The sequence below is a fragment of the Lipotes vexillifer genome, unplaced genomic scaffold (assembly GCF_000442215.2).
Source record: "Lipotes vexillifer unplaced genomic scaffold, Lipotes_vexillifer_v1.1 scaffold710, whole genome shotgun sequence".
Classification (NCBI taxonomy): domain Eukaryota; kingdom Metazoa; phylum Chordata; class Mammalia; order Artiodactyla; family Lipotidae; genus Lipotes; species Lipotes vexillifer.
In genome coordinates, this window is record NW_006789347.1 from 173145 (window position 1) to 200485 (window position 27341).

The window sequence follows — 27341 nt, forward strand, 5'->3', positions numbered from 1 at the left end:
GAGCTTTCTATCAAATTCAGCTTTGATGCAACATGGCCAAGGCAGTGGTGAGAAGCTTGTCTTTATTACCTCTAGACTGGGGTTGGGACGGGTACAGAGGTAGGGTCCTGTGTTCCAGACTTTCATGCTGATTAAATGAGATTATATATAGGGCAGAGTTTTATAAAGAGCAAAGCATTATGTGTGAGTGTTATTTACTTATGTATTTATAGTTGTTAATAAGTAGCTTGAAGCCAGAAGTTGAAATGTAGGTTTCTTGAGAATGACCTCTAATTTTAATACAGTAATGCTTTCTGTGTCTAGTAGTCAGGATATGAACTATTCTACAAAACTGAATTTTCCTGATAATCAAAGCTTATATTGCCATTAAATTCAGCAAAATAATTTTACCAGATTTGATGTATGTCTCTTGTAAATATATATATATTCTTAAAAAAATACCTATCTAATTTAAACTTTCCCTTATGATTCTGGATCATTATTATAAGCATCATTGATTGTTTTGCTATAATATATTACTGCCCTCAGAAACCCGTTGAGATTTATTATGTTGCTTAACTCTTAACATAGATGAAGTAATGTGGATTACTATTTTTTGAGTTTTTCTGATTATGTCTCTTGGTTTTTCTGTCTCTTCTATCTCTATTACCTATTATTTAATAGTTTAAAAATCAAATTAATTTTTGTTATAAGAGATTTAAATAATATAGATAAATATAGAGTAAAATACAAGAGGCTTTTTTGTCCTTAAATCACGCTCTATTCCAACCCCAAACCCCTCAGAGTGATGATGAGTTTGGTTTGTAGTAACCTGTTTTTTCTTCACACATAAATACATACATAGTGTATTAATCTGCTATGGCTGCCATGATAAAATACCATGAATGGGTGGATTAATCAACAGCAATTTACTTCTTATTGTTCTGGATGTTAGAAGTTCCAAATCAAGGTGCTGGCCAGTTTGGCTCCTGGTGAAATTATTTTCCTGGGTGTAGACTGCTGCCTTCTTGTGTACTCACATGACCTCTTCTTTGTCTGGGATTGGAGAGAGAGACAGCATGAGCAAACCCTCTGGTGTCTCGTCTAAGGACACTAAACCCCATCATGAAGGCTCCACCCTCACAAACTCATCTAACCCTAATTACCTCCCAAAGTCCCTCTCTCCAAATACCATCACTTTGAGGGTTAGGATTTCAGCATATGAATTTTGAGGGAATACAATTCAGTCAGTAGCACACATACACATACATTTATTTCAATATAAATGGAACCATGCTATATGTATTTTTCAGCATCATGCCTTTTAATTTAAGACTTTGCCTTGGAAGAACGTTTTATTTGTGCACCTCATTCTTTTTAGTGACTATATGCTTTGTATCTTAAATGGATTAAAATTTATTCAGCTATTCCCCTGCTGATGAACATTTAAATATTTTCTAGTTTTTTGTTTTATAAACAGTGTTATAACAAACATCTTCATATGGACTGATTGTGTGCACTTTGTAAAGTATTCTGGTAAGAGAGATTTTTAGATGGTCAAAGAATATTCTAATTTGAAGTTTGAGAGACAATTCCAAGTTGACCACTAAAAAATTTGTGCTAGTTTTGTCACATCAATAGGGTATGTGTCTTCCTTCCTTTTTCCCTCCCTCTCTCCCTCCTTCCCTATATTTTGAGTTGTTCTGATTATGTCTCATAGTTTTTCTACCTCTTCTATCTCTATTACGTATTATTTAATAGTTTAAAAATCATATTCATTTTTGTTATGAGATTTAAATAATATAGATAAATGTAGAGTAAAATATGAGAGGCTTTTTTGTCCTTAAATCATCCCCTATTCCAATCCTATACCCCTTCCATCCTTCCTATTTCTTCCTTCCTTCCCTCCTTCCTTCCTTCCGTCCTTCCTCCTTTTTCTTTCTTTCTACAATATTGAGAATACTGAATATTATCACTTTTTCATGCTTGTCAATTTTAGTAGGTAAAAAATAACTTACTATTCATTTAATTTGCAGATTTTTTTTTTTTGTGGTTCAGGTTGTAAATATTTCTGTGTGCTTACTGATCATTTGAATTTTTCTTGATGAACTTCCTGTTGTGTTTTTTTGTCCATTTTCATAGTAGGTTGACTTTTTTCTAAGAGTTTTTCTACATGAGCTTTTGCTTGTAATTCCCAATGCAAATATTTCTTCGAAGTTTGACTTTTACTTTTGACTTTATTTATCATCTCTTTAACTTTAAATAAATTCAAATATTCATATACTTGGGTTATTTAATATTTTGTATATTTTGGGTTTCATGTCTTGCTTTAAAAAGCCGAAGATAAAAATTTTAATGTGATGATAGCTGTGTATGTATTTTTTATGATTATAGCAATTTTATTTTTCCTTTTTGTACTTGAACTATAGTTGATTTAAAATACTGTGTTAATTTCAGGTATATATATTCTTTTTCAGATTCTTTTTCCATTATAGGTTATTAAAGGATATTGAATATAGTTTCCTGTGCCATATAGTAAATCCTTGTTGCTTATGTATTTTATATATAGTGGTGTATATCTGTTAATCCCATACTTCTAATTTATTCCTTCCCTCCCTTTCACCTTTGATAACCATAAATTTGTTTTCCATGTCTGTGAGTCTGTTTCTGTTTTGTAAATAAGTTAATTTGTATTATTTTTTAGATTCCAGCTGTGTGTGTTTTCGTGGTAGAAATATTTCTATTCAGGACCAGATGCATTTTATGTAACCAAAAATTGTCCGGTCTATGGGTACATATTAATTTTATGTATTTAATTGTATTCAAATCTATATATTAATAGAAAGTACCTCTATTGTAATATGTGACAACAGAAATAGCTTATATTAAATTACCATGTGACTGAGCCTTACTTTCTTTTCTTTAAAATAAGGATAACAGTATCTATCTCATACGTTGTTGTGAGAATTAAATGAGATAACATATGCAAATAATACTAGATGTTATTTACTCAGATGCCTCCTAAGTACCATTCATTGTTTATACATTAGTGTATTTCATCTTCAAAACAATGCTCTGAAGCAGGTATTACAGTACCCAAAATACTAATGAGAAAATAGATCCAATGAGCTTAAGCAAGTTGCCCAGGATCTCAGATAAAAAGTAGCAAAGCCAGATTATAAATACATGTTATTCTGAAAACAAAAATCATGTTTTTTTCACTATACACTCTTCCTGGGAGATGAGTATTTTTTACTTTAGTCCTTTTCTCTTTCTCTGTTTTCAGTTTCTCTTTCTCTTTTGCTGTTTGATGAATAAGACTCTCTAAAACATACTGTCCAAGAGTACTCACTGTGATTATTGAAATGTTCTTTTCTCTGTCCAAAGAGGTAGCCATTAGCCACATGTGTCTGTTGAGTGCTTGAAATGTGGCTGATGGAACTGAAATTTTACTCTTAATTAATTAATTAATTAAATTTATATTTTTATATGCATTAACTTTTTTTTAACATCTTTATTGGAGTATAATTTCTTTACAATGGTGTGTTGGTTTCTGCTTTATAACAAACTGAATCAGTTATACATATACATATGTTCCCATATCTCCTCCCTCTTGCGTCTCCCTCCCATCCTCCCTATCCCACCCCTCTAGGTGGTCACAAAGCACTGAGCTGATCTCCCTGTGCTATGCGGCTGCTTCCCACTAGCTATTTTACATTTGGTAGTGTAAAATTACATGCGACTACTGTTTTGGACATTGCAACCTTAGATATATGAATCCCTTTTCTTTTTTGTATGTATAAAGTGAGTGTAATTAATGTATTGATTGATAATGAGGAAACTGTTCATTCTAGGTTGAAAACTTTAGCAGAGGAACTTATACAGACACAGCAGATGCTTTTAAATAAGGAGGAAGCTGTCCTGGAATTAGAGAAGAGGATTGAGGAATCTTCTAAGACCTATGAAAAGAAGTCTGAGTGAGTAAAACAAAAATAATTTGAAGGAAGAAAGTTTAATTGATGTAATTTTACAGAAGTACTTCAGTTACATGGAATTATGGATGTGTAATTTCTAGAAGCTGAAATTTCGTGTTAAGTATAAAACGGTATGGTTGAATTACTTTCTAGGACTCTAGAAGAGTGATTTTGTGTTTTTATCAATATAGTGTATTGATCATATGTCTCAATGTTTTAATGGTTTGAATTATTTTCTGAAAAACCCTGTTAAAACCTGTCTTTACTCACCCTCATCAAAGTCTACCAGATTCACTGTGAATTCCTTGTTAAGAAAGTGACAGACCAGTATTATCTAGAAACTGGTTTCTACTGTGTTAGAAGGAAGCAAATAAACTTACTAAAAAAGAACAGTCTGTTTCACCTATAAAAATCCTTCTGATATTTGCTGTGCTGTTTTTGTCTTACTATTGTTTTTCTTGCTGATTTCTGGATCTGTAAATATTTTCATGGATCCTCTGACATAACTTGTTTTGCTATACTCTTGTTTTTACTGATTTCAATAATTATGTTTTCTACTGTATTAAGGTTTAAATTTTGATCTAAAATTTAAAATTTCTAATCTGACTTTGGTCACTTTTGCATCTCTAACAGGGGTTACTGGTATTGTTTCTCTAATCCTAGACTAGAATATATAAATTTCTTGCTATCATACTTTCCCAATTGGTGTGATTTGTCAAGACTTTCAAGGATTGTGATGTGTAGCATTTGTCTGGTCTATACTTGCTCTTACTTTCTACACAACTTTTCAAATATTTTCTACTTCTCTCAAATTTCTGATCCTCTTATATACCCCATCATAGTCAGCAGATGGACCTCTCCTACATTATAGAAAAAATTAGAATCATTAGGTGGCAACTACCTTATTTTCTAGATATGTTAGATATCTAAATGCACCACGTTTGTACCCATTCTCTTTCCTTACTTCCATAGAGGATCTGTTCCTTTTCCTATTTCTTGTGCCTATTTTTATATCCCATCGTCTCTTACTTTCCGAGAAATTTTACATTGTTTTATATATTATGTTCACCTTTTCTTCTCAACTGTGTCCTGTGCTCACTTTTTAAATATTCTTAAGTTTTGACTCCTGAAAATAATCTCTACCTTTCTTACCACCCTAGATAACCTGTCTTTAATCTTCATCTTTTCCCTCAATTACTGTCTTTGCTTTCTGTTTTCTTAGTCAAACTTGTTCTAAGAGTGCTCATGATGAGCACTCATTTCCTCAAGTCTCAGTAATTAACCCACAGATATACGGCTTCTGCCCTGTCACTGTTGAAATAGGTAGATATCTATAAGATCATCAATGACCTTTATATTGCTAAATTTAGCAATGATCTTACTTGACCTCCTCACAGATCTTTGTTGACTTCATTTCCCTTGGCCTTTGGGACCAAGGTGACAGATCTTGCTTCTCTCTTTCTGGCCACTCCTTTGTAAATTCATCCTCCCCACTCAGCCAGAATATTTTGGAGTTACCCAAGGCATGGCCCTAGGCTATGTCATTCTCCTCTCTGTACTCTATCTCTAGGTGATCCTCTGAAGATGACTCACGTATATTACTCTCGGCTCATATTTCCTCTCTGAACTCTGTGGCTGTGTAATCAGTTGCCTACTTGACATGCCTCCTTGGATGCCTTAGAAGTACACTAAATTTCTCATATCTAAGGCTGAAATAAAAATTCCCTCAAGGGCTTCCCTGGTGGCCCAGTGGTTGAGAGTCCATCTACCGATGCAGGGGACACGGGTTCGTGCCCCGGTCCGGGAAGATCCCACATGCTGTGGAGCGGCTAGGCCCATGAGCCATGGCCGCTGAGCCTGCGCGTCTGGAGCCTGTGCTCCGCAACAGGAGAGGCCACAACAGTGAGAGGCCCTCATACCACAAAAAAAAAAAAAAAAAAATCCCCTCAATATAACCCAACCCAATGCAACCTAGTTCACTCTTAGTATTTTTTAAAATTTCAGTGAATGGCAACACCATCTATCCTATTGTACAACTCAGGATATTAGGAGCCTACTTCTCCCACTTATACTATGGCTTTTATTACAACTTGGTGTTAAATGTCATATTGAAATTGATGAGCCTTTTAAAGGTGAGAACAGGGAAATTTGAGTTACTCTGGATATTCCTTTAATAAATCTGGAAATTTTCAGTATTGCATCAACAGAAGATTCTACTGGGATTATAAAAATAAAATTTATCAACCATTGCACATATAAAGTTAAAAAAATTATCTTTTGTTTTTCTCTATTTGCTAGTAAATCTCTTCAGATGACCAAGCAGTTGTACATTTTACAGTTTTGTACATGTGCACATTGTAAATGACTCCTGTTTTATAATTTAGCAGATATAAAGAAATACAGTAGGTTAGCTGACCCTCTCACCAGCATGTCTGAGTTGCTGGGGGAGGCAATCTTTAAGTGTTGTCTTATCCTGGAAGTTGTAGACTCTTTGATTTTTTTGGTATGTTCTCTTGACTCACATCTTTGATTCTCTCTTCATCTACATAATCAGTGTGATCCACATTTCTCCACCTACTTGTATTTATCAGAAGATGAGAATGGGCATAGAGGAGAGGAAGCTTAAAGGGTGGTGGACATATGGGAAATAATATCTCTTGAGTTTGTACTCTGTTTCACATACTATGCTAGATGTTTTATATATGTTAATTCACTGAACATTATTTTCACTATGCTCCCTGTGTAATTACCTGGATTTTACCTTTAAGACTTAGAGAATTTAGATAACTTACTTAGAATCACATACCCAGTAAGTGATAGAAAATGCATGAGTTCCTGACTCCAAGGTTTCTGTCTGTTTGATCACAGTAATTGTTTGATCTTACGATTTTAACAGTGTTCTTAGGAGAATAAATTAGACGGGATAAGTATGTCAAGCAGTTCAGGGAATGAGTCCTGTTTAACCCAAGTTCTGTCACCCCTTTGTTATTAATGGAGTTTTTATTGTTAGCTTCAGGGTATAATCTTGAAAATGTTAAGCATATTTATACAACTAAGTAGTCATTGTGAAATCTCATTAATTTAGACATTGGTAGGGTTGAAGTTTGTCTTTGAATCATATGTTAAAATATTTTGCTAAACAAACAGTCTGAAAGGGATTCTAGGGTAAATGTTTGCATTTCATTTTCTTAATATTTCTTAAACACTTCCATTTTTTGTGTGTATATGTAAATATATATGTCTACATATATTTATTTAAATATATGATTAAAAGCAATTTTTATCTAGTTTCAAAAATAGATTTATTTTTACTCTGCAGACTTTTATAGCTTCATATACCGTGTTAGTTAAAAGTAATAAAACAGGGACTTGCCTGGTGGCGCAGTGGTTAAGAATCCCCCTGCCAATGCAGGGGACACGGGTTTTATTCCTGGTCCAGGAAGATCCCACATGCCGCGGAGCAACTAAACCCATGCACCACAACTACTGAGCCTGCGCTCTAGAGCCCACGAGTCACAACTACTGAGCCCACGTGCCACAACTACTGAAGCCCGCGCACCTAGAGCCCGTGCTGTTCAACAAGAGAAGCCACTGCAATGAGAAGCCTGTGCACCGCAGTGAAGGGTAGTCCCCACTTGCCGCAACTAGAGAAAGTCCGCATGCAGCAACGAAGACCCAATACTGCCAAAAATAAATAAATAAATAAAAGTAACAAAACAATAAAACAAAACTACATTTTTTCCAAATACTAAAAATATCCTATATTAGATAATTTACATTCTTAAATTATTTCTAAATTAATGGAATTATGTGAATGTTTACTTAATAGAAATAGCATTTGTGTTCCTATGAAAATATAACATATGAGGGACTAATGTTAAAACCTTTAAATTTGGGTTTAACATAAATTTCTCCAAAACATCTTATAATAACAGTGAAAAAATAAACAATATGAGAAATCATTTGATAGCTTTGAGTCCTATAATTGAATAATATAAAGTGAAAAATGAACTTAAAGAATGTTTTTTATGTGACATTAAATTCACACTAAGAAACATAGAGTTTTAACTTATATAAATGATGCAGGTCTCAGTTGAAGTACAGCTATTGCAAAATTTTATTTAAAAAATGGGGTGGGGCTTTCCTGGTGGTGCAGTGGTTGAGAGTCCGCCTGCCGATGCAGGGGACACGGGTTCGTGCCCTGGTCCGGGAAGATCCCACGTGCCGCGGAGCGGCTGGGCCCGTGAGCCATGGCCGCTGAGCCTGCGCATCCGGAGCCTGTGATCCGCAACGGGAGAGGCCACAACAGTGAGAGGCCCGCGTACCGCAAAAAAAAAAAAAAAAAAAAAAAAATAGGGTGGGTGAAAGGAATAAAACCAACCATTTGAAATGGTATAATTTTAATAGAACACAAAGCATCACTCTAGTATACATATCTTTGCTCATTACTTCCAATGCATTTTTATTCAAATGGAAATAATATCCATCTTCTCCTGATCTATGATCCTTGACTACTATATTAGAAAATAGTTTATGGGAAAATATACCAAGCAAATGTCATTTATGACTCATTGGCATAAAGAGCTGGTAATGTTACTATTGGTTTTAATGCTTGGTTTGATTTACAAAAAGTGAATGATTACTCACTTTTGTATTGTGCTGTACCATTATCACCCAGTACTTAAAAATACTTTGTACATTATAAAATCATAACTCTTAGAGCCATGCAAAATCTTAAGAGATCACTTGATTCAACCTCCTGGTCTTTCAAATTATGTGACATCTGAGGGCCAGAAATTTTAAGAGACTTGCAAAGATTCACATCTAGCTTGTAGTGAAGGTAATACTTGAACCATCTGGAGTATTGTTCTGGTTTGCAAACTCAGGTACCTTTTTTTTTTGTTTCAGAATTTTTAGATTATATCCACTAGGTGCTATGAATACAGTGAAAGGTTAAGACACATATGGTCACATGTCTCATGAAGCTTACACTTTTGTAGAGTAGACCAGTACAAAACAGGACATTAACAATTGTGATAATTGTTGTGAAACAAGGAGTTCAGATAGAAAACTAACAGAGGAGTACCCACTTAAGGTAGGTGGTCAGGGGTCTTGTAGGAAATGGCAGTTTTGCTGAGACCTGAAGGACAGAAAGTGCCCTCCAAGTGAAGAATGCATGGAAAGAGTAGTCAGAAATAGGGAGTAAATAGCACCTGCATAAGTCCTGATCCCTTTAATGTTTTAAATTTATTTATAGCTTCTTGTGCATCTTGTATTATACAATCATGCATTTATTATAATTTTCTTCTTCTTGAAATATTTATAGCTTTTTTGCTCAATGGTGTTATAAGCATATAAAATAATTATAGTGTGTAACATAGTGATTATATAACAGTATTGTTTAAAAAGTAATTATTGAACAAAAGCAAGATGTTAATGTATTTAGTAGGTCCTTGTTGATTATCTATTTTGTATATAGTAGTGTGTATATGTTAATCTCAAACTCCTAATTTATCCCTCCCCCCCCACCTTTCTCCTTTGGTAATCATAAGTTTGTTTTCTAAGTCTGTGAGTCTATTTCTGTTTTGTAAACAAGTTCATTTGTATCACTTTTTTAGATTCCAGATATAAGTGATATTATATGATATTTGTCTTTGTCTGACTTACTTCACTTAGTATGATAATCTCTAGGTCCATCCAAATTGTTGCAAATGGCATTATTTCATTCTTTTTTATGGCTGAGTGATATTCCCTTTTATGTATTTCCTAATTCTTGGTGTTAGGATAGTGTCTCAGAATGTCTAAGTGATTGCTGATATGACATAATAGATATTTAGAACTCCTGAAGAAGAATTTAAAAAGGCCTATTTCTAAAACAGATTATTTAGGAACCCAAGGTATATGAGATGATAGAAACCTCACGTTACCGCAGGAAGCAGCAGTGAAACTCTTTGTTTTGGCCATGCTGTGCGGCCTGTGGGATCTCAATTCCCCGACCAGTGATTGAACCTGGGCCACAGCATAGGTGAAAGCACTAAACCCTAACCACTAGACCGCCAGGGAACAACCAGTGATACATATTTTTAAATTAAATTTTAATGGAGATTAAGAATTAATACAGAGAGATCCCATAAACCTTTTCAGTTCCCCTTAATGGTAGCATCTTGCAAAACTATAATATAATATCATAATCCGATATTAACATTGATACAGGCATGGTTTGGAACATTTTCATCACTGCAAGGATCCCCCATTTTGTACTTTTATAGCTACACTGCCTTCTATCTCCCACCCCCTCCTTAACACCAGTTAAGGGCAACCAGTAATCTATTTTCCACTTCTATAATTTTGTCTTTTCAAGAATGTTATATAAAATGGAATCATACTGTATGTAACCTTTTGAGATTGTCTTTTTACATTTATTGTAATTCTCTGGAGATTCATCCAGGTACTTTCATTCCTTTTTACTCTTATACAGTATTCCATGGCATGTGTATTAGTTTCCTAGGACTGCCATTTTGAAGTACCACAAACTGGGCAGCTTAAAAAAAGATATAAATTTATTCTATGACAGTTCTGGAGGCCAAAAGTCTGAAGTAAGGTGTTGGCAGGCTGGTTTCTTCTGGGCTCTAAGGGAGATTCTGTTCCATGCCTTTGTCTTAGCTTCTGCTGATGGCAGGCAGTTCTAGGCATTCCTTGGTTTATAGAAGCATCACTCCAATCTCTGCCTCCTTCTTCATATAGTGTTCTGCCTGTGTGGTCTCTTTTCCGTATCCAAATTTTCTTCTTCTTACAAGGACATCAGTCATGGATTAAGGGTCCAACCACTCCAGTATGACCTCATCTTAACTAATTACATCTGCAACAACTCTATTTCCAAAACGGCCACATTCTGAGGTTCCTGGGGTTAGGATTTGAACATATCTTTTTAGAGGACACAATTCAACTCATGACTATATAGATATACCATACTTTGATCATTCACCCTGTGAAGAATATCTGGTTTGTTTCTGTCTCCATAAAGTTTTCTTTTTACTGTCTCCATATAGTTTTGCCTTGTACAGAATGTCATATAATTAGAATCATACATTATGTAGCCTTTCAGATTGGCTTCTATCACTTAGTAATGTACATTTAAGGTTCCTCCATGTCTTTTTGTGGGCTGGTAGCTTGTTTCTTTTGAGCAGTGAAAAGTATTCCATTGTCCAGATATACCACAGTTTATCCATTCATCTGCTGAAGGACATATTGGTTGCTTCCCAGTTGTGGCAATTTTGAATAAAGCTGTTGTAAACATTCATGTGTGGGCTTTTATGTGGACATAAGTTTTTGACTCCTTTGGCTAAATACCAAGGAGTATGATTGATGGATCATATGGTAAGAGTATGTTTAGTTTTGTAAGAAACTACCAAACTGTCTTCCAAAGTGACTATACCATTTTGCATTTCCACCAGTAATGAATGAGAGTTCTTGTTGCTTCACATCCTCACCAGCATTTGGTGTTGTCAATGTCCTGGAGTTTGGCCATTCTCATAAATGTATGATCCTATCTCATTGTTGTTTAATTTGCATTTTTCTGATGGCATATGATGTGGAGCATTTTTTCATGTGCTTCTTTGCCATCTGTATATCTTCTTCAGTAAGGTATCTGTTAAGGTCTTTGGCCCATTTTTTAATCAGTTTGTTTGTTTTCTTGTTGTTGACATTTAAGAGATCTTTGTATATTTTGGATAACAGTCCTGTATCAGATGTGTCTTATGTAAATCTTTTCTCCTAGTCAATGGATCTCCTTCTTTTTTTTTTAAATCAATTTTTAAAAACTGAAGTATAGTTGATTTACAATGTTGTGTTAATTTCTGCTGTACTACAAAGTGATTCAGTTATACATATATATTCATTCTTTTCAAAAAATATTCTTTTCCATTATGGTTTATCACAGGGTATTGAATATAGTTCTCTGTGCTATACAGTAGGACCTTGTTGTTTACCCATTCTATATATAAAAGCTTACATCTGCTAACCCCAAACTCCCCCTCCATCCCTCTCCAAACCCCCTCCCCCTGGGCAACCACCAGTCTGTTTTCTATTTCTGTGATTCTGTTTCTGTTTCATAGATAGGTTCATTTGTGTCATATTTTAGATTCCACATATAAGTGATACCATATGGTATTTCTATTTCTGACTTCACTTAGTATGATAATCTCTAGTTGCATCCATGTTGCTGCAAATGGCATTATTCCATTCTTTTTTTATGGCCGAGTAGTATTCCATTATTTTTATGTATCACATCTTCTTTATCCATTCATCTGTTAATGGACCTTTATGTTGTTTCCATGTCTTGGCTATTGTGAACAGTGCTGCTATGAACATAGGGGTGCATGTATCTTTTTGAATTACAGTTTTGTCTGGATATATGCCCAGGAGTGGGACTGCTGGATCATATGGTAATTTTATTTTTAATTTTATGAGGAACCTCTGTACTGTTTTCCACAGTATCTGCACCAGCTTACATTCCCACCAACAGTGTAGGAGGGTTCCCTTTTGTCCATGCCCTCTCCAGCATTTGTTATTTGTAGACTTTTTTTATTTTTTGCGGTACGCGGGCCTCACTATTGTGGCCTCTCCTGTTGCAGAGCACAGGCTCCGGACGCGCAGGCTTAGTGACCATGGCTCATGGGCCCAGCCACTCTGCAGCATGTGGGATCCTCCTGGACCGGGGCACGAACCCGCATCCCGTGCATCGGCAGGTGGATTCTCAACCACTGTGCCACTAGGGAAGCCCTGTAGACTTTTTAATGATGGCTGTTCTGACCAGTGTGAGGTGGTACCTTATTGTAGTTTTGATTTGCATTTCTCTGATAATTAGCAATGTTGAGCATCTTTCTGTATTTTTTCTTTTGAGAAATGTGTATTTAGGTCTTCTGCCCATTTTTGAAGTGGGTTGTTTGTTTTTTTTGTTGTTGAGTTGTATGAGCTGCTTATATATTTTGGAAATTCAGTCCTTGTAGGTTGCATTGTTTGCAAATATTTTCTCCCATTCTGTAGGTTGTCTTTTTGTTTTGTTTATGGTTTCCTTTGCTGTGCAAAAGCTTGTAAGTTTGATTAAGTCTCCTTGGTTTATTTTTGTTTTTACTTCTGTTGCCTTGGGAGACTAACATAAGAAAACCTTGGTACGATTTATGTCAGAGAATGTTTTGCCTATGATCTCTTCTAGGTGTTTTATGGTGTCTTGTCTTACATTTAAGTCTTTAAGCCATTTTGAGTCTATTTTTGTGTATGGTGAGAGGGTGTGTTCTAACGTTGATTTACATGCGGCTGTCCAACTTTCCAGGACCACTTCCTGAAGAGACTGTCTTTCCCAATTGTCTTTTACGTATTAGTAACTTACTTTCAGTAGTGCAAGGCACAGTTCATTAAGATATTAATACACATTATTATGTTGAGGTAAGTTCCCTCTACGCCTACTTTCTGGAGTGTTTTTTACCACAGCCAACATCGTTCTCAATGGTGAAAAACTGAAACCATTTCCTCTAAGATCAGGAACAAGACAAGGTTGTCCACTCTCACCACTATTATTCAACATAGTTTTGGAAGTTTTAGCCACAGCAATCAGAGAAGAAAAATAAATAGCAGGAATCCAAATTGGAGGAGAAGAAGTAAAGCTTTCATTGTTTGCAGATGACATGATGCTATACATAGAGAATCCTAAAGATGCTACCAGAAAACTACTACAGCTAATCAATTAATTTGGTAATGTAGCAGGATACCAAATTAATGCAAAGAAATATCTTGCCTTCCTATACACTAATGATGAAAAATCTAAAAGAGAAATTAAGGAAACACTCCCATTTACCATTGCAACAAAAAGAATAAAATACCTAGGAATAAATGTACCTAAGGAGACAAAAGACCTGTATGCAGAAAACTATAAGACACTGATGAAGGAAATTAAAGATGGTACAAACAGATGGAGAGATATACCATGTTCTTTGATGAAAGAATCAATATTGTGAAAATGACTCTACTACCCAAAGCAATCTACAGATTCAGTGCAATCCCTATCATAGCACCAATGGCATTTTTCACAGAAGTAGAACAAAAAATTGCCCAATTTGTATGGAAACACAAGAGACCCTGAATAGCCAAAGCAATCTTGAGAGAGAAAAATCGAGCTGGAGGAAGCAGGCTCCCTGACTTCAGACTCTACTACAAAGCTACAGTAATCAAGACAGTATGGTACTGACACAAAAACAGAATTATAGAGCAATGGAACAGGATAGAAAGCCCAGAGATAAACCCATGCACATATGGTCACCTTATCTTTGATAAAGGAGGCAAGAATATACAATGGAGAAAAGAGAGCCTCTTCAATAAGTGGTGCTCGGAAAACGGTACAGCTACATGTAAAAGAATTAAATTAGAACACTTCCTAACACCATACACAAAAATAAACTCAAAATGGATTAAACACCTAAACGCAAGGCCAGACACTATCAAACTCTTAGAGGAAAACATAGGCAGAACACTCTATGCCATAAATCACAGCAAGATCCTTTTTGACCCACCTCCTAGAGAAATGGAGATAAAAACAAAAATAAACAAGTGGGACCCAATGAAACTTCAAAGCTTTTGCACAGCAAAGGAAACCATAAACAAGATGAAAAGACAACCCTCAGAATGGGAGAAAATATTTGCAAATGAAGCAACTGACAAAGGATTAATCTCCAAAATTTACAAGCAGCTCATGCACCTCAATATCAAAAAAGCAAACAACCCAATCCAAAAATGGGCAGAAGACCTAAATAGACATTTCTTCAAAGAAGAGATACAGACTGCCAACAAACACATGAAAGGATGCTCAACATCACTAATCATCAGAGAAATGCAAATCAAAACTACAGTGAGGCATCACCTCACACCAGTCAGAAAGGCCGTCATCACAAAATCTACAAACAATAAGTGCTGGAGAGGGTGTGGAGAAAAGGGAACACTCTTGCACTGTTGGTGGGAATGTAAATTGATACAGCCACTATGGAGAACAGTGTGGAGGTTCCTTAAAAAACTAAAAATAGAACTACCATATGACCCAGCAATCCACTACTGGGCATATACCCTGAGAAAACCATAATTCAAAAAGAGTCATGTACCACAATATTCATTGCAGCTCTATTTACAGTAGCCAGGACATGGAAGCAACCTAAGTGTCCATCAACAGATGAATGGATAAAGAAGATGTGACACATATATACAATGGAATATTACTCAGCCATAAAAAGAAAAAAATTGAGTTATTTGTAGTGAGGTGGATGGACCTAGAGTCTGTCATACAGAGTGAAGTAACTCAGAAAGAGAAAAACAAATACTGTATGCAAACACATATATATGGAATCTTAAAAAAAAAAATGGTTCTGAAGAACCTAGGGGAGGACAGGAATAAAGACATAGTTGTAGAGAATGGACTTGAGGACACCGGGAGGGGGAAGGGTAAGCTGGGTCGAAGTGAGAGAGTGGCATGGACATTTATACACTACCAAATATAAAACAGATAGCTAGTGGGAAGCAGCCACCTAGCACAGGGAGATCAGCTCAGTGCTTTGTGACCACCTAGAGGGATGGGATAGGGAGGGTGGGAGGGAGACGCAAGAGAGAGGGATATGGGGGTATATGTATATGTATAGCTGATTCACTTTGTTATAAAGCAGAAACTAACACACCATTGTAAAGCAATTATACTCCAATAAAGATGTTAAAAAAAAAAGGTATTAATACACTAAGTATGACAGCATTCCCAGAGATATTCCTCACTGGCACTGCCTGTTTTCCTGTGGCTTTAATATGGGTGAATTAATTTGAAATTCCTATTAGGGACAGCCTCCAAGGGCTAAAATATCACTATAAGGTAACATGTGGCCTGTGTAGTTCTCTAAAGGAGGAATGGGGAAGTCTACTGTCTTTATAATGATGTTATGGGGAAGATTTGGGGACTTACACTCATTCCCTTTGTCCTTATCAGAACATCTTTCCCCAGCTCTAAAAACACACCCCTCACAATATGCACACAGCTTGGTTCCAGGCTGTCACCTTGAGTTGGTTTATTTTACTCTAGGCACAGATCTGACTTATCTATGTTCCATTTGAGATTTGAAATAAAGTAAGATTCTCCTTCAGTCATATCAATTCATTTTAGGCTCTACACTTCTGTACCTAAGTGCCTGTACTTTGTGAGGTAGATGGTTTAACTGTAAAATAAAATGAATGCTATATATTGTAATACATTTGAAAGCATCTTGAATTTGGTTTTTGCTTCTAAACATTTCCTTCCATTTTGTTAATGCTAACATTTAATAACTACTGTGATGACTCAAAATCTGTTTAGTTTCATAATTCTTATGATTCTGAATGACTCTTATAAAGAGGAAAATGAAAGAAAATAGGAGCAAAATATACATATATATATAGTTTCCTTTAAAGTCTTTATTTCTTTAAGAAGTTGAAATAATTTATATTAAATCTGTTCTCTTTTAGTATTGTACTTCTGCTAAGCCAAAAACAGACACTTGAAGAGCTAAAACAGTCAGTCCAGCAGCTGAGATGCACTGAGGCAAAGTTTACAGCACAGAAAGAATTGCTAGAGCAAAAAGTACAAGAAAATGATGGGAAAGAGCCACCTCCAGTAGTAAATTATGAAGAAGATGCACGATCAGTTACATCTATGGTAAGCCAAAGAGTAATCAAATGAGAAAGTTGAAAGAGTAGTATATAGGTAATAAGTGAATACAAAAAGTAATTCTGGTTGCTGTAACAAATTATTACTCTTGTTAATATGCAGGTCCTATTAAACTTGTTTGTAAATGCAAAATAGACTTGTCAGTCACCTCAGGTCACCTGGAGAGCACTTTTAGGAACCACCTGTAGAGTCAAAGGAAAAAGCTCTTCTCTTGCCTTCAAAACTGAAAACAAAGACTGCAGTTGTTTTTATTCCTGGGAGACAGCAGGAAGGTAGGGTGTTATTCTTAAGATAGAAATAAGAAATAAGGAGAAAGATACATATTAATTTTTTTTCTTATATAAGAACAGTAGAATTTATCTGAGATTGATGATGTGTTTATTGTTTTCACAATACAAAACATTGATTTTTTTAAAGATGATTGTTTCTTATAAATAGCCTTAAACTACAATAAACACATTTAAATCCAGCAACTAGAAATTCAACTTTATTTTATACAGATTTATTAACTGTTTAAGAATGCCTAGTTTAATTACTTTCTCTCTCTCTTCACCTTCCTTTCTTCCTTCCTTTATCTTATGTTGGTGGTTTCTATCAGGGGGCAATTTTGCCCCCCAGGGGTCATTTGGCCATGTCTCCAGATATGTTTGGTTTTCACAACTGGTGGATGCTATTGCTATCTCGTGGGTAGAGGCCAGTGATGATACTAAATACCATACAGTGCACGTTACAGCCCATCCCTTCTTACTCCCAACAAAATCTTACTCAGACAAAGATATTAATAGTGCCAAGGTTGAAAAAGCCTGAGCTGTATCCTTGGATTTTTCTGTGGGTAACTGTATGCAGTCCGTAAATAGAACTATTATATTATAGTTAATTATGCTATAGGTGATATTTTAATAATTTTTAGTTTATGTGATTCTAAATAGTACAATTTGATTGTTAAATGGATTCAAATGTCTCCATAGAAAAAAAGACTGCATTTGAAATGTCCAATTCTAGATAAATCTGGATATGAATAGGAAGTGTTTAAATTATTGTGGTTATTCCTATTTTTTAATTGAGCCATAGTGATCTATACATTACATTGTAAATTATGGATTATAATTCTTTGCTCTCCTTTACTGTCCTACCAGACAATAAAGATCTTACCATGTAGACCAGGGACCCTACTGGAGTAATTTTCTTGCTTCTTGAGTTTTGATAACTAACATATGCATTTTTTTCAGAGGAACTTCTGAAGGTTTATTCTTTTGCTTGGCTTTGAAACCTTAGTTAGTAAATCTTTTGTTCTCTAAGTGTGGTTTATAGTATTTCCTTGTCCCCATGTGGGTGTGGAATTGGTTACTTCATAACCTTTTTTAGTGGCAGATATGTTAAAACGGGCTATCTAATTTATTTTAAGTAATTATGTATGCAGATGACTCATGTTGGCATTATTATTTATTTATTTATTTATTTATTTATTTTAATTTTATTTTTTTTATAAATTATGGACATTTATTTTATTTTACTTTTTTATGTTGGGGGTAGGAGTTTATTAATTTACTTATTTATTTTTGCTGTGTTGGGTCTTCGTTTCTGTGCAAGGGCTTTCTCTAGTTGCGGCGAGCGGGGGCCACTCTTCATCGTGGTGCGCGGGCCTCTCACTGTCGTGGCCTCTCTTGTTGAGGAGCACAGGCTCCAGATGCGCAGCCTCAGTAATTGAGGCTCACGGGCCCAGTTGCTCTGTGGCATATGGGGTCTTCCTGGACCAGGACTCGAACCTGTGTCCCCTGCATTAGCAGGCAGATTCTCAACCACTGCGCCACCAGGGAAGCCCTGGCATTATTATTATAGAATAAAAGATAGTTCTTCAAGTCACTAAATGATAGCATATCCCCATTTGATAACAACAACTAAAAGCTAGACTTTGGAATTTAAAATATAGCAGTTCATTAATTCTTAGTTCATTAAGAACTTGTAATCATTTGGAGTTTTATCTTTCATAATCATTGAAGAAAAACTTTTTCAATAAATGAATAAATAATGTTTTAGAATGTATAATACTGTTTAAGAAGCTAAACTGCTTTCTGGTACTTTCAAACTTTCTCTTATACCCATTTATTAAATGTTAATACCTTATAAATTTTTAGAAAGTGATGTCGCATATTGCATTTATCCAGTTTATTTTAAATAGTTGAAATGCTATTTGTTTCTATACATCTTATCTATTCACTGAAGCAATGACTTTAGTAAGTCTTTAAGGAATTTACAAAGGAATGCTATATGTAGTTTAAAATAATAAAGTAACATTTTATAAATCAAACAGGACATTCCTCAGATTGATGGCAATTTAATGAGTTTTTCAGTATGTTTTATAAAACAAGTAGAAATATTTGCAATTCATAGTTCTTAAAACTAAATAATACTCCCACGTATATCAGTGAAATTTTTGCATAATTCCATCTTTCAGTAATAATTAGAATATAACTTTTCTTTTATTCAAAAACAGTCAAAATATTAAAAGTATAAATGATTTTTTCCCCAAATGATTGTTTAACTATTGTTTTATGAATAACGTTACCCAAAAAGCCTGAAATTAATGTAAGCAGTTACATTGCTTTTTCCTCTTTATAAATTCCATCCTTATAAATGGTGTTTCAACAAGGGAAATTTAGTTGAATATTGGAAGAATTGGATGAACTAAAAGCTAAAGCATAATATCATGGAAAATAGTAAAAATTTGGCCTAAATATTATTTAAGAGTAAGTATTAACTATTTTACATGATCCTAATTAATGGCAGTGTTAACCAAAACTCAGACTCTTTGGTGGTGAGTGCTTCTATGCAAGAGTGCCCTTGAGGAGCTGTACTGCTGAGATGGGCCATAGATTGTATATTCTTATAAAAATTCCAAGGTGATTCAGATGTCAGGGTTAGAATTGTAGTCAGGCTCTTAGATGTACTGATGTTTATTTTGACTTTATAATTCGATGAGAATTAAGGCCCATCTATTAATTTACAGAAATCTAAAAAACTGTGGAGACAGTTAATGTAAACATCTTTGTTAGGAAAAGTCATCCTTCTAGTGTTGTCTTTTTTCACCTAAGTCTAATTATGGCCAAAATACCAAGGAGAAAATGATATTGATAAATATTAAGTATTGCACAGTAATTCTCTATTATCTGTGGATAAGTATGTTTCATTTATCCATTCAAGCAATATTTATTGAGCACCTAGTATGTGCTGAGGATATTTCTAGATGCTTGTAATATATCAGTGAATAAAATTAATGAAGAATTTCTCTTAGAGGTTACATTCTGTGGTGAATGGCAGTTAATAAATAAGTAAATTATGTATTATATTGGAAGGTGCTAAATGTCAAGGCATAAAAACAAAGCAGGATAGGGGATTGGGGGTCTAGAGGGTCACAGGTTGGGATACAATTTTAAATGCACATAAAGATAAGCATCATTGAGAAAGTGACATTTTTAATATAAACAATGTTATTTTTAATGAAAAAAATGAAATAATAGGTTAATAGTCATCACAAAATCTCTGCATGGTAGGAGTTTTTTTCTTTATCATTTTTCCTAATTTCCAAGATTTCGAAAAACAGCATATGTGGCTTTAATAACTACAAAATAATAAATGTTATTAAATAAATATAATACATTCCTACTGCATAAAATAAGAATAGTAAATAAAATAAAATATCTCATAGTTCTACTTACCATTCAAAGGCATCCACTGATCAATTTTTACACGAGAAAGTGACGTTTGAACAAAATCTTGAACTGGGGAGCTAGTAAACCACTTAATTTCTGGGGAAAGAGCATTCTAGTCAGAGGGTGTATTTATTGCAAAGACTATAAGGCAGGTGCAGGTCTGGACTGTCTAAGGTACAGTAAGGAGCTCTGAGTAGAGGGGAAGGTGAGAGTATAGGGAATGAGATTAGAGAAGTAATGGAGAACAGATCTCAGGACCTGTGCAACATAATTAAGGGTTATGGCTTTTCTCTGAATGAAATGGGGAGCCATTGGGTTGGGAGGTTATAACAGAAGATTGACATGCTCTGACTTGAATTAAATGGATCACTTTGTTGATAATATGCTTAAGGTTAATAAGAATGGAAGATTCAGGTTGTTACAGCAACCCAGGTGGTAGAAGATGACAGTTTCAGCAAGGATGGTATCACAGGAACTAACAGGAAGTGTTTAGCTTATGGATATGTTTTGAAGGTTGAGCCCATGAGATTTCCTGTGGATTAAATGTGGGGTATGAGAGAGAGGAGTCAAGGACAACTTTAAGGTTTTGCGCAGGAGCACTAGAGGAATAGAATTTGTTTCAAGTGCATGGAAAGAGTACACATAGAGCAGCTTTGATGAGGAAGAGCAAGATTTCAGCTTGTTTTTCCAAAAAAGAAAGAGAGAGAGGGAGGGAGGGAGGGAGAGAGGAAAGAAAGGAAGGAAAGAAAGAAAGAAAAAAGAGAGAAAAAGAAAGAAAGAAAGAGAGATAAAGGAAAGAAAGAAAGAAGGAAAGAAAGAAAAGAAAGAAAGGAAGAAAGGAAAGAAGGAAGGAAGGAAAGAAAGAAAGAAAAAAAGAAAGAGAAAAAGAAAGAAAAGAGAGAGAAAGAAAGGAAAGAAAGGAGGAAAGAAAGAAAAAGAAAGAAAGAAAAAGGAAAGAAAGAGAAGGAAGGAAAGAAAGAAAGGAAAGAAAGGAAGGAAGGAAAGAAAGAAAGAAAGAAGAAAGAAAGAAAAAGAAAGAAAAGAAAGAAAAGAAAAAAGAAACCCCATCAGTGTAGAAATTTGGTAGTTCCAGAGGATGATTTGGACTGGAGATATAAATTTGAGAGTTGTAGACATCAAATGGTATTTAAAATTATTTGACTATAGAATGTCACCAAGTGAGAGAGGATAGAGAAGAACAGAGAAACAAGGACTGAACTCTGGGGCACTGCAAGTTAGGTCTAGACAAGGAGGAATCAGGAAGAGATTAAGAAGGAATGACCAGTGAGGTAGTAGAAAATCAAGAGAATTTGGTGTCCTCGAAAAATGTTCCGAGGAGAAATGAGTTCTAGAATTTTGGACATACCCAGTTAAGGCAAAAGAAACAGTTGTACTGACTGCAGGAATTTTCTAAACTTTTTAATCAAATTCCCAAGAGGAGAACTATAGCATAGAATGCAGTGTCTCTGGAAATACTGTTCCAATCTCTTTTCAAAGAGTGTCCTGAAGGGACCACTGCACAATGGAAACTGTACTTTGGGAAATGATGAATGAGAAGACAGATCCTTTCTTATCCATTTGAGTTATTGACACTTAAATGTGCTGTTAATGCTGAAGACATTTGAGTTGTTTAAATGGACTATAGACCCAAGGATTATTTTATTTTATTCTTCACTTCTAGCTCTGCAGGCAGAAGAATCTGCCTTCTGGGGCAAATTAGAAGGCTAAACTCTTTGTTAGCTGCCCTATCTGGATAATGATGGAAATACCAAGATTTTCTAGTCCCTGACTAAACATTGTCTGACTTTACTCTCTCTCTCTCTTTCTCTCTTAATTTATTCAAAAATATCACGTTTGTTTTAGCTATCCAGTTGTAAGAACATAAGTTTTCAACCAGTGTCTGTTGAATTGAGGAATTGAACTTCCTTTTTTACTCCAGAGTAATCTAGTTATTTTCCTTTTAACAGCATGTGCTTTAGGCCAAATATAATAATTTTTGTTGAAAGAATCTCTGTTATATGCCAAATATATCTGGCACCATGGAATGAGTTCCTACTTTTTAAATGTTTATCCTATAAGATAATTGCCTTTACTTTGATGTTTCTGAAATTGCACATTTTAAGCCCTTTTACTAGACTAATACACAACTTTTATTTATCTTCTCTGCATATTTTATTGAGTTCTGCTTAATTGAACAGCACTATCAATAAAATCCTGTTTAGTTACATTTTCAACCAACAAAATATCTGGTTTGTTGACTAAATATTGTCTGTATTATGATTCAGTAGTAATTCATTTTACCATAATGTTCAATATATTTTCAATTTTATAGTTAGTCACTAAATTGGGATAATATCAGTTGAGATGTATTGGCAACATCATTGAAGCTTTATCTGTTTTCATCATCAGGTATATTTTCTTTCTTTAAATACACAAGGTAAATATTAATTCCAAGCCTTACTATCATATACACTGAGAAAAGTACCAGACTAAGAATCAGGAGACCTGAATTGAGCTTTGTCTCTGCTGTGTAACTATTATCAGGTTACTTAACCTTTCTGAGTTTTCTTTTCCATAAAAGGAGGAAATGAATGTGTACCCACCTTGCCTGACAGGATTTCTGTGACACTGAAATGAGATTATGTTAAGTATTTTATATATTAAGAAATACTGTTACAAAAAGATTCTATTTTACTTTTTTTCTAATCATGTACCTTAGTTCACATGTAAATTAATTTGTAGATACTTACTGAGTTCTTAAGTATGAATTGTAGATTTTTCTGTAGGATTATCTTTTGAAATATTTCTTACTTATGAAGGCAAAACCTTAATTAATTTCTCTGAATATGTAGTACATATACGTGCACAGGTGTCTAAGTGTCCTTTCCTTAGTCCCTAGTTCCCTACCTCAGAGGTAACCTTCCAGAAGCATTGTATGCAAATATAAACATAAATTTATATTATATGCTTCCTGCTCTTTTGACACAAATGGTAAAACATACAATACTGTTCTGTACCTTACCTTTTACTTAATATATTTTAAGTATCACTTTGTAACAGTGAGAATACAGTTACTTCTTTTTTTTCATTTATTTGTTCAACAAACAAATATTTATTGAATGTCAGGTGTCAGGTGCCATTTTAAGTTCTGGGGATACAGTAGTGAACAAAATAAACATTTTTTTTTTTTTGTCCTCATGGGCCTTTCACTCTAATTGGAGGAGGCAGACAGTAAACAATCATACACACACACACACACACACACACACACACACACACACACAGACACACACACACCTGCATACATTTATATGTCAGGTGGTGGTAAGTTCTTTGGAGAAAAATAAAACAAGCAGAGAGAAAAAGGGTGCTGGGAGGGGTTTTCATATATATGGTGGTCAAATAAGGCTTACTTATTAAAGTGATTTATACAGAGATCTGAAAGACCTAAGGGAGCAAATGATGAGATTGCCTGGGGTGAGAATATTCCAAGCAGTGGGAAAAGCAGTTGAGAGGCACTGATGCAGGAGTCTGGTTCTTGTGTTGGAACAACAAGGAAGCCAGTGTGGCTGGAACAGAGTGAGCCAGAGTAGTAGGAGATGGGGTCAGAGAAGTAGTGGGCATTTAGATCGCATAGTCACGCAGACCATTGTAAGGACTTTGATGCTAACTCTTAGAGAAATAAGACTCTCAGCAAAGAAGTGACATATTTACATGGTTTACAATTGTTATTATAAAGACAGCTAGTGAAATCCTATAATTTTACTATGTGTATAAATAGAGATTATATGTAAGATACATTTTGGAAGGTTTTGTGCAGTTTATATAGGTTTAGATGTTACTCTCAAAGTAATTTAAAGGTTTCTTAACCTGAGAGCAATGTCAGTTATGGATATTAATTACTACATTAATACCGACATTAATATTTCAGTTTATTAATTCTTGCTTCCAGCTTTCCTGTGGCAAGAATTTTATCATGCTGAATTTTCAGTGGCTTTCCAGACCATTAAATTAATAAATTCTCCTGTAGATCTGATACTTAAAGTGTATTTAGAGGTATATGCTTTATGTTTATTTGATGCATAAATTTCTAATTTATAAAACAAAGTTAGGAGGTGATAATGATTACATTATAAAAAACTTGTTGATTTTTCTAAATGATTCAGGTCAAGATTCCTTAACATTGCTAATCATCAAGGAAATGCCAATCAAAACCACAATGAGATATCACCTTACACTGGTCAGAATGGCCATTATCAAAAAGACAACAAATAACAAGTGTTGGCGAGGATGTGGACAAAAGGGAACCCTCTTGCACTGTTGGTGGGAATGTAAATTGGTGCAGCCACTATGGAGAACAGTATGGAGGTTCCTCAGAAAATTGAAAATAGAACTACCGTACAATCCAGCAATTCCACTTCTGTTTATTTATCCAAAGGAAATGAAAACACTAACTCAAAAAGATATCTGCACCCCCATATTCCTAGCAGCATTATTTACAATAGCCAAGATATGGAAACAACCTAAGAGTCCATCAATAGATGAATGGATAAAGATGTGATATATATATATATGTATATATATATATCTCATGTATATGTGTACACACACACACACACACACACACATGAAATCTTGCCATTTGTGGCAACATGAATGGGCCCTGAGGGCATTTTGCTAAGTGAAATAAGTCAGACAGAGAAAGACAATTACTGTATGATCTCACTTATATGTAGAATCTTAAACAAAACAAAACAAAAAACAACTCATAGTTACAGAGAACAGACTGTGTTTCATTGCCGGAAGTAGGGATGGGGAGTGGGTGAAATGGGTGAAGGTGGTCAAAAGGTACAAACTTCCAGTTATAAAATAAAATGAGGGGGATGTAATATACAGCATGGTGACAATAGTTAATAATACTCTATTATATATTTGAAAGTTGCTAAGAGAGTAGATCTTAAAAGTTCTCATCAGAAGAAAAGAATTTTTATAACTATGTGTGGTGATGAATGTTAACTAGACATGTTGTGGAAATCATTTCTCAGTATGTACAAATATCAAATCATGATATTATGCATTTGAAACTAATATAATGTTATATGTCAATTATATTCAACTAAAAAAGTTTCCTTTAAATGTTCATTTTTCTTTGGTTCATACAAATGAAGTCATTTCACATCGCAGACTGGTTAATGGATGATGCCAGAGACATTTTTTGCATCAGGCCACTGTATCTTAAGTATCAGGGGGAAAGAAAACAAAATTTCAAGCTGTTTTTAACTTATATTTTAACTATCTCTGCTCATATTTATATGCATATTCAGTGAGTAAATAAGCCAAATCAAGTATATGGTAAATGAAATGTAACTTTTTCATTTTTATACACAAACACACGCACACATATATACATGTAATATACTACAAACCAAATGAAAAAGCTACCTTTCATTTTCATGTATATGCATATATATGTATACATATATATATTCCTAATTTGTCTTTTTAATTATGGATTTCTTAATATCTTAGCACTAACTAACTAGCCAGGGGTTAGCTAGCTCTAAAAGCATATAATAAACGAACAAAGTAAAGTTAGGCAAGAATTAAATACTGCTATGATTAATGCAAATTAAAAGATTAATAACTCAGATTTATTCAGTCATTTGGGATTAAACAAGTGTTTAATCATTACTTATTACATGAATGTTTTGTACCGGGGTTTTGTGGGAAGGGTGGGTCAAAGATAAAATAGATTTAGATCCTACCATAGGTTTGGTGGGGGTAGATGGAGCAAAAGTAATTGATTTAACAATTAATTTGAAAGTTGGCTGCATTTTGACTTGTATATATCCATATATTAAAACATTAGAAAAAATTTAGGTGCCTAGCAGTACGTAGACATACACTCAGCAGATGTTTACAGAGGGACCGAATAGGTACAGAATTTCAAAATATCGATTTATAGGTTATAATTGATGCCATTCAGTTTTTTTAAAAAATGGGTTAAATGTTGATGTTAGCGTCTATCAAATATTTCTCATTTTATAAATAATTGTGGCAGTGGTATTCTAACAGAGTGACAAAGTCTCCAGTAGTTACAGAGGTAATGACTAATGAGTTATTGCAATAGAATCGTCACTCTAGAGAGAGCTCCAGCTGCAGAGCCAGACTGCTTGGATTTGTATCCATGCTCTACCACTTAGGAGGTGTTAGGCAAGTTTCAGAACTTTTCCTGCCCTCATTTCCCAATGTGTAAATCAGGAATTACAGTTTTACTTACTCTTGGATTTGTTGTAAGGAATAGTTAAGTTTACACATTTAAAGCGCATAGAACAGTGCCTGCAACTTAGTAAAACTACCGTTGTCTTTTATGTAGATGATAATTGTCACAGAAATGATGATTTAATGTAAATGCTTATTTTCTGCTAGTCTTTATTCCTTAGTCTTGATATTATTTTTCATTAAGCATGAGTATTTTCTTTTAAAAATGTATCCTGTTAATTTTTAGATGATAGATAAGCATGTTTGGGATCTACTCTGTATTTGAAGTACAGACTTTCTTGGGTATCCAAGGGGGATCGGTTCTAGGAGCCCCTGCAGTAAAATGGTATGGTATTTGCATATTACCTACACACATGATGATACTTTAAATCATCTGTAGATTATTTGTAATACCTAATACAATGTAAATGGTACGTAAATAGTTGTAAATACAATGTAAATGCTATGTAAATAGTTGCCTGCACAGGGCAAATTCAAGTTTTACTTTTTGGAGCTTTCTGGAATTTTTTTTTCCAAATATTTCAGATCCATGGTTGGTTGGATCTGTGGATGTAGAACCTGCAGATGTGGAGGGCCAACTGTATTGTGTTCTTTTTTTTTTTTTTGTATTGTGTTCTTTAGCCATAATAGATTACAAAGTATTTTTTTTTTTTTTTTTTTTTTTTTTTT

The 27341-nt window shown here is 34.5% G+C and overlaps 1 protein-coding gene across 2 annotated transcripts in view; it reads left to right on the top strand.

Annotated features, from left to right (window-relative positions):
• The window catches only part of FER (FER tyrosine kinase), a 474424-nt gene that overhangs the window by 154106 nt on the left and 292977 nt on the right, over positions 1-27341 (top strand). For both annotated transcript variants that reach the window (XM_007462584.1, XM_007462585.1), the window contains 2 exons: positions 3834-3956; positions 16479-16668. In XM_007462584.1, the coding sequence (XP_007462646.1) occupies positions 3834-3956; positions 16479-16668 (313 nt within the window). The remainder of the gene's footprint in view (positions 1-3833; positions 3957-16478; positions 16669-27341) is intronic.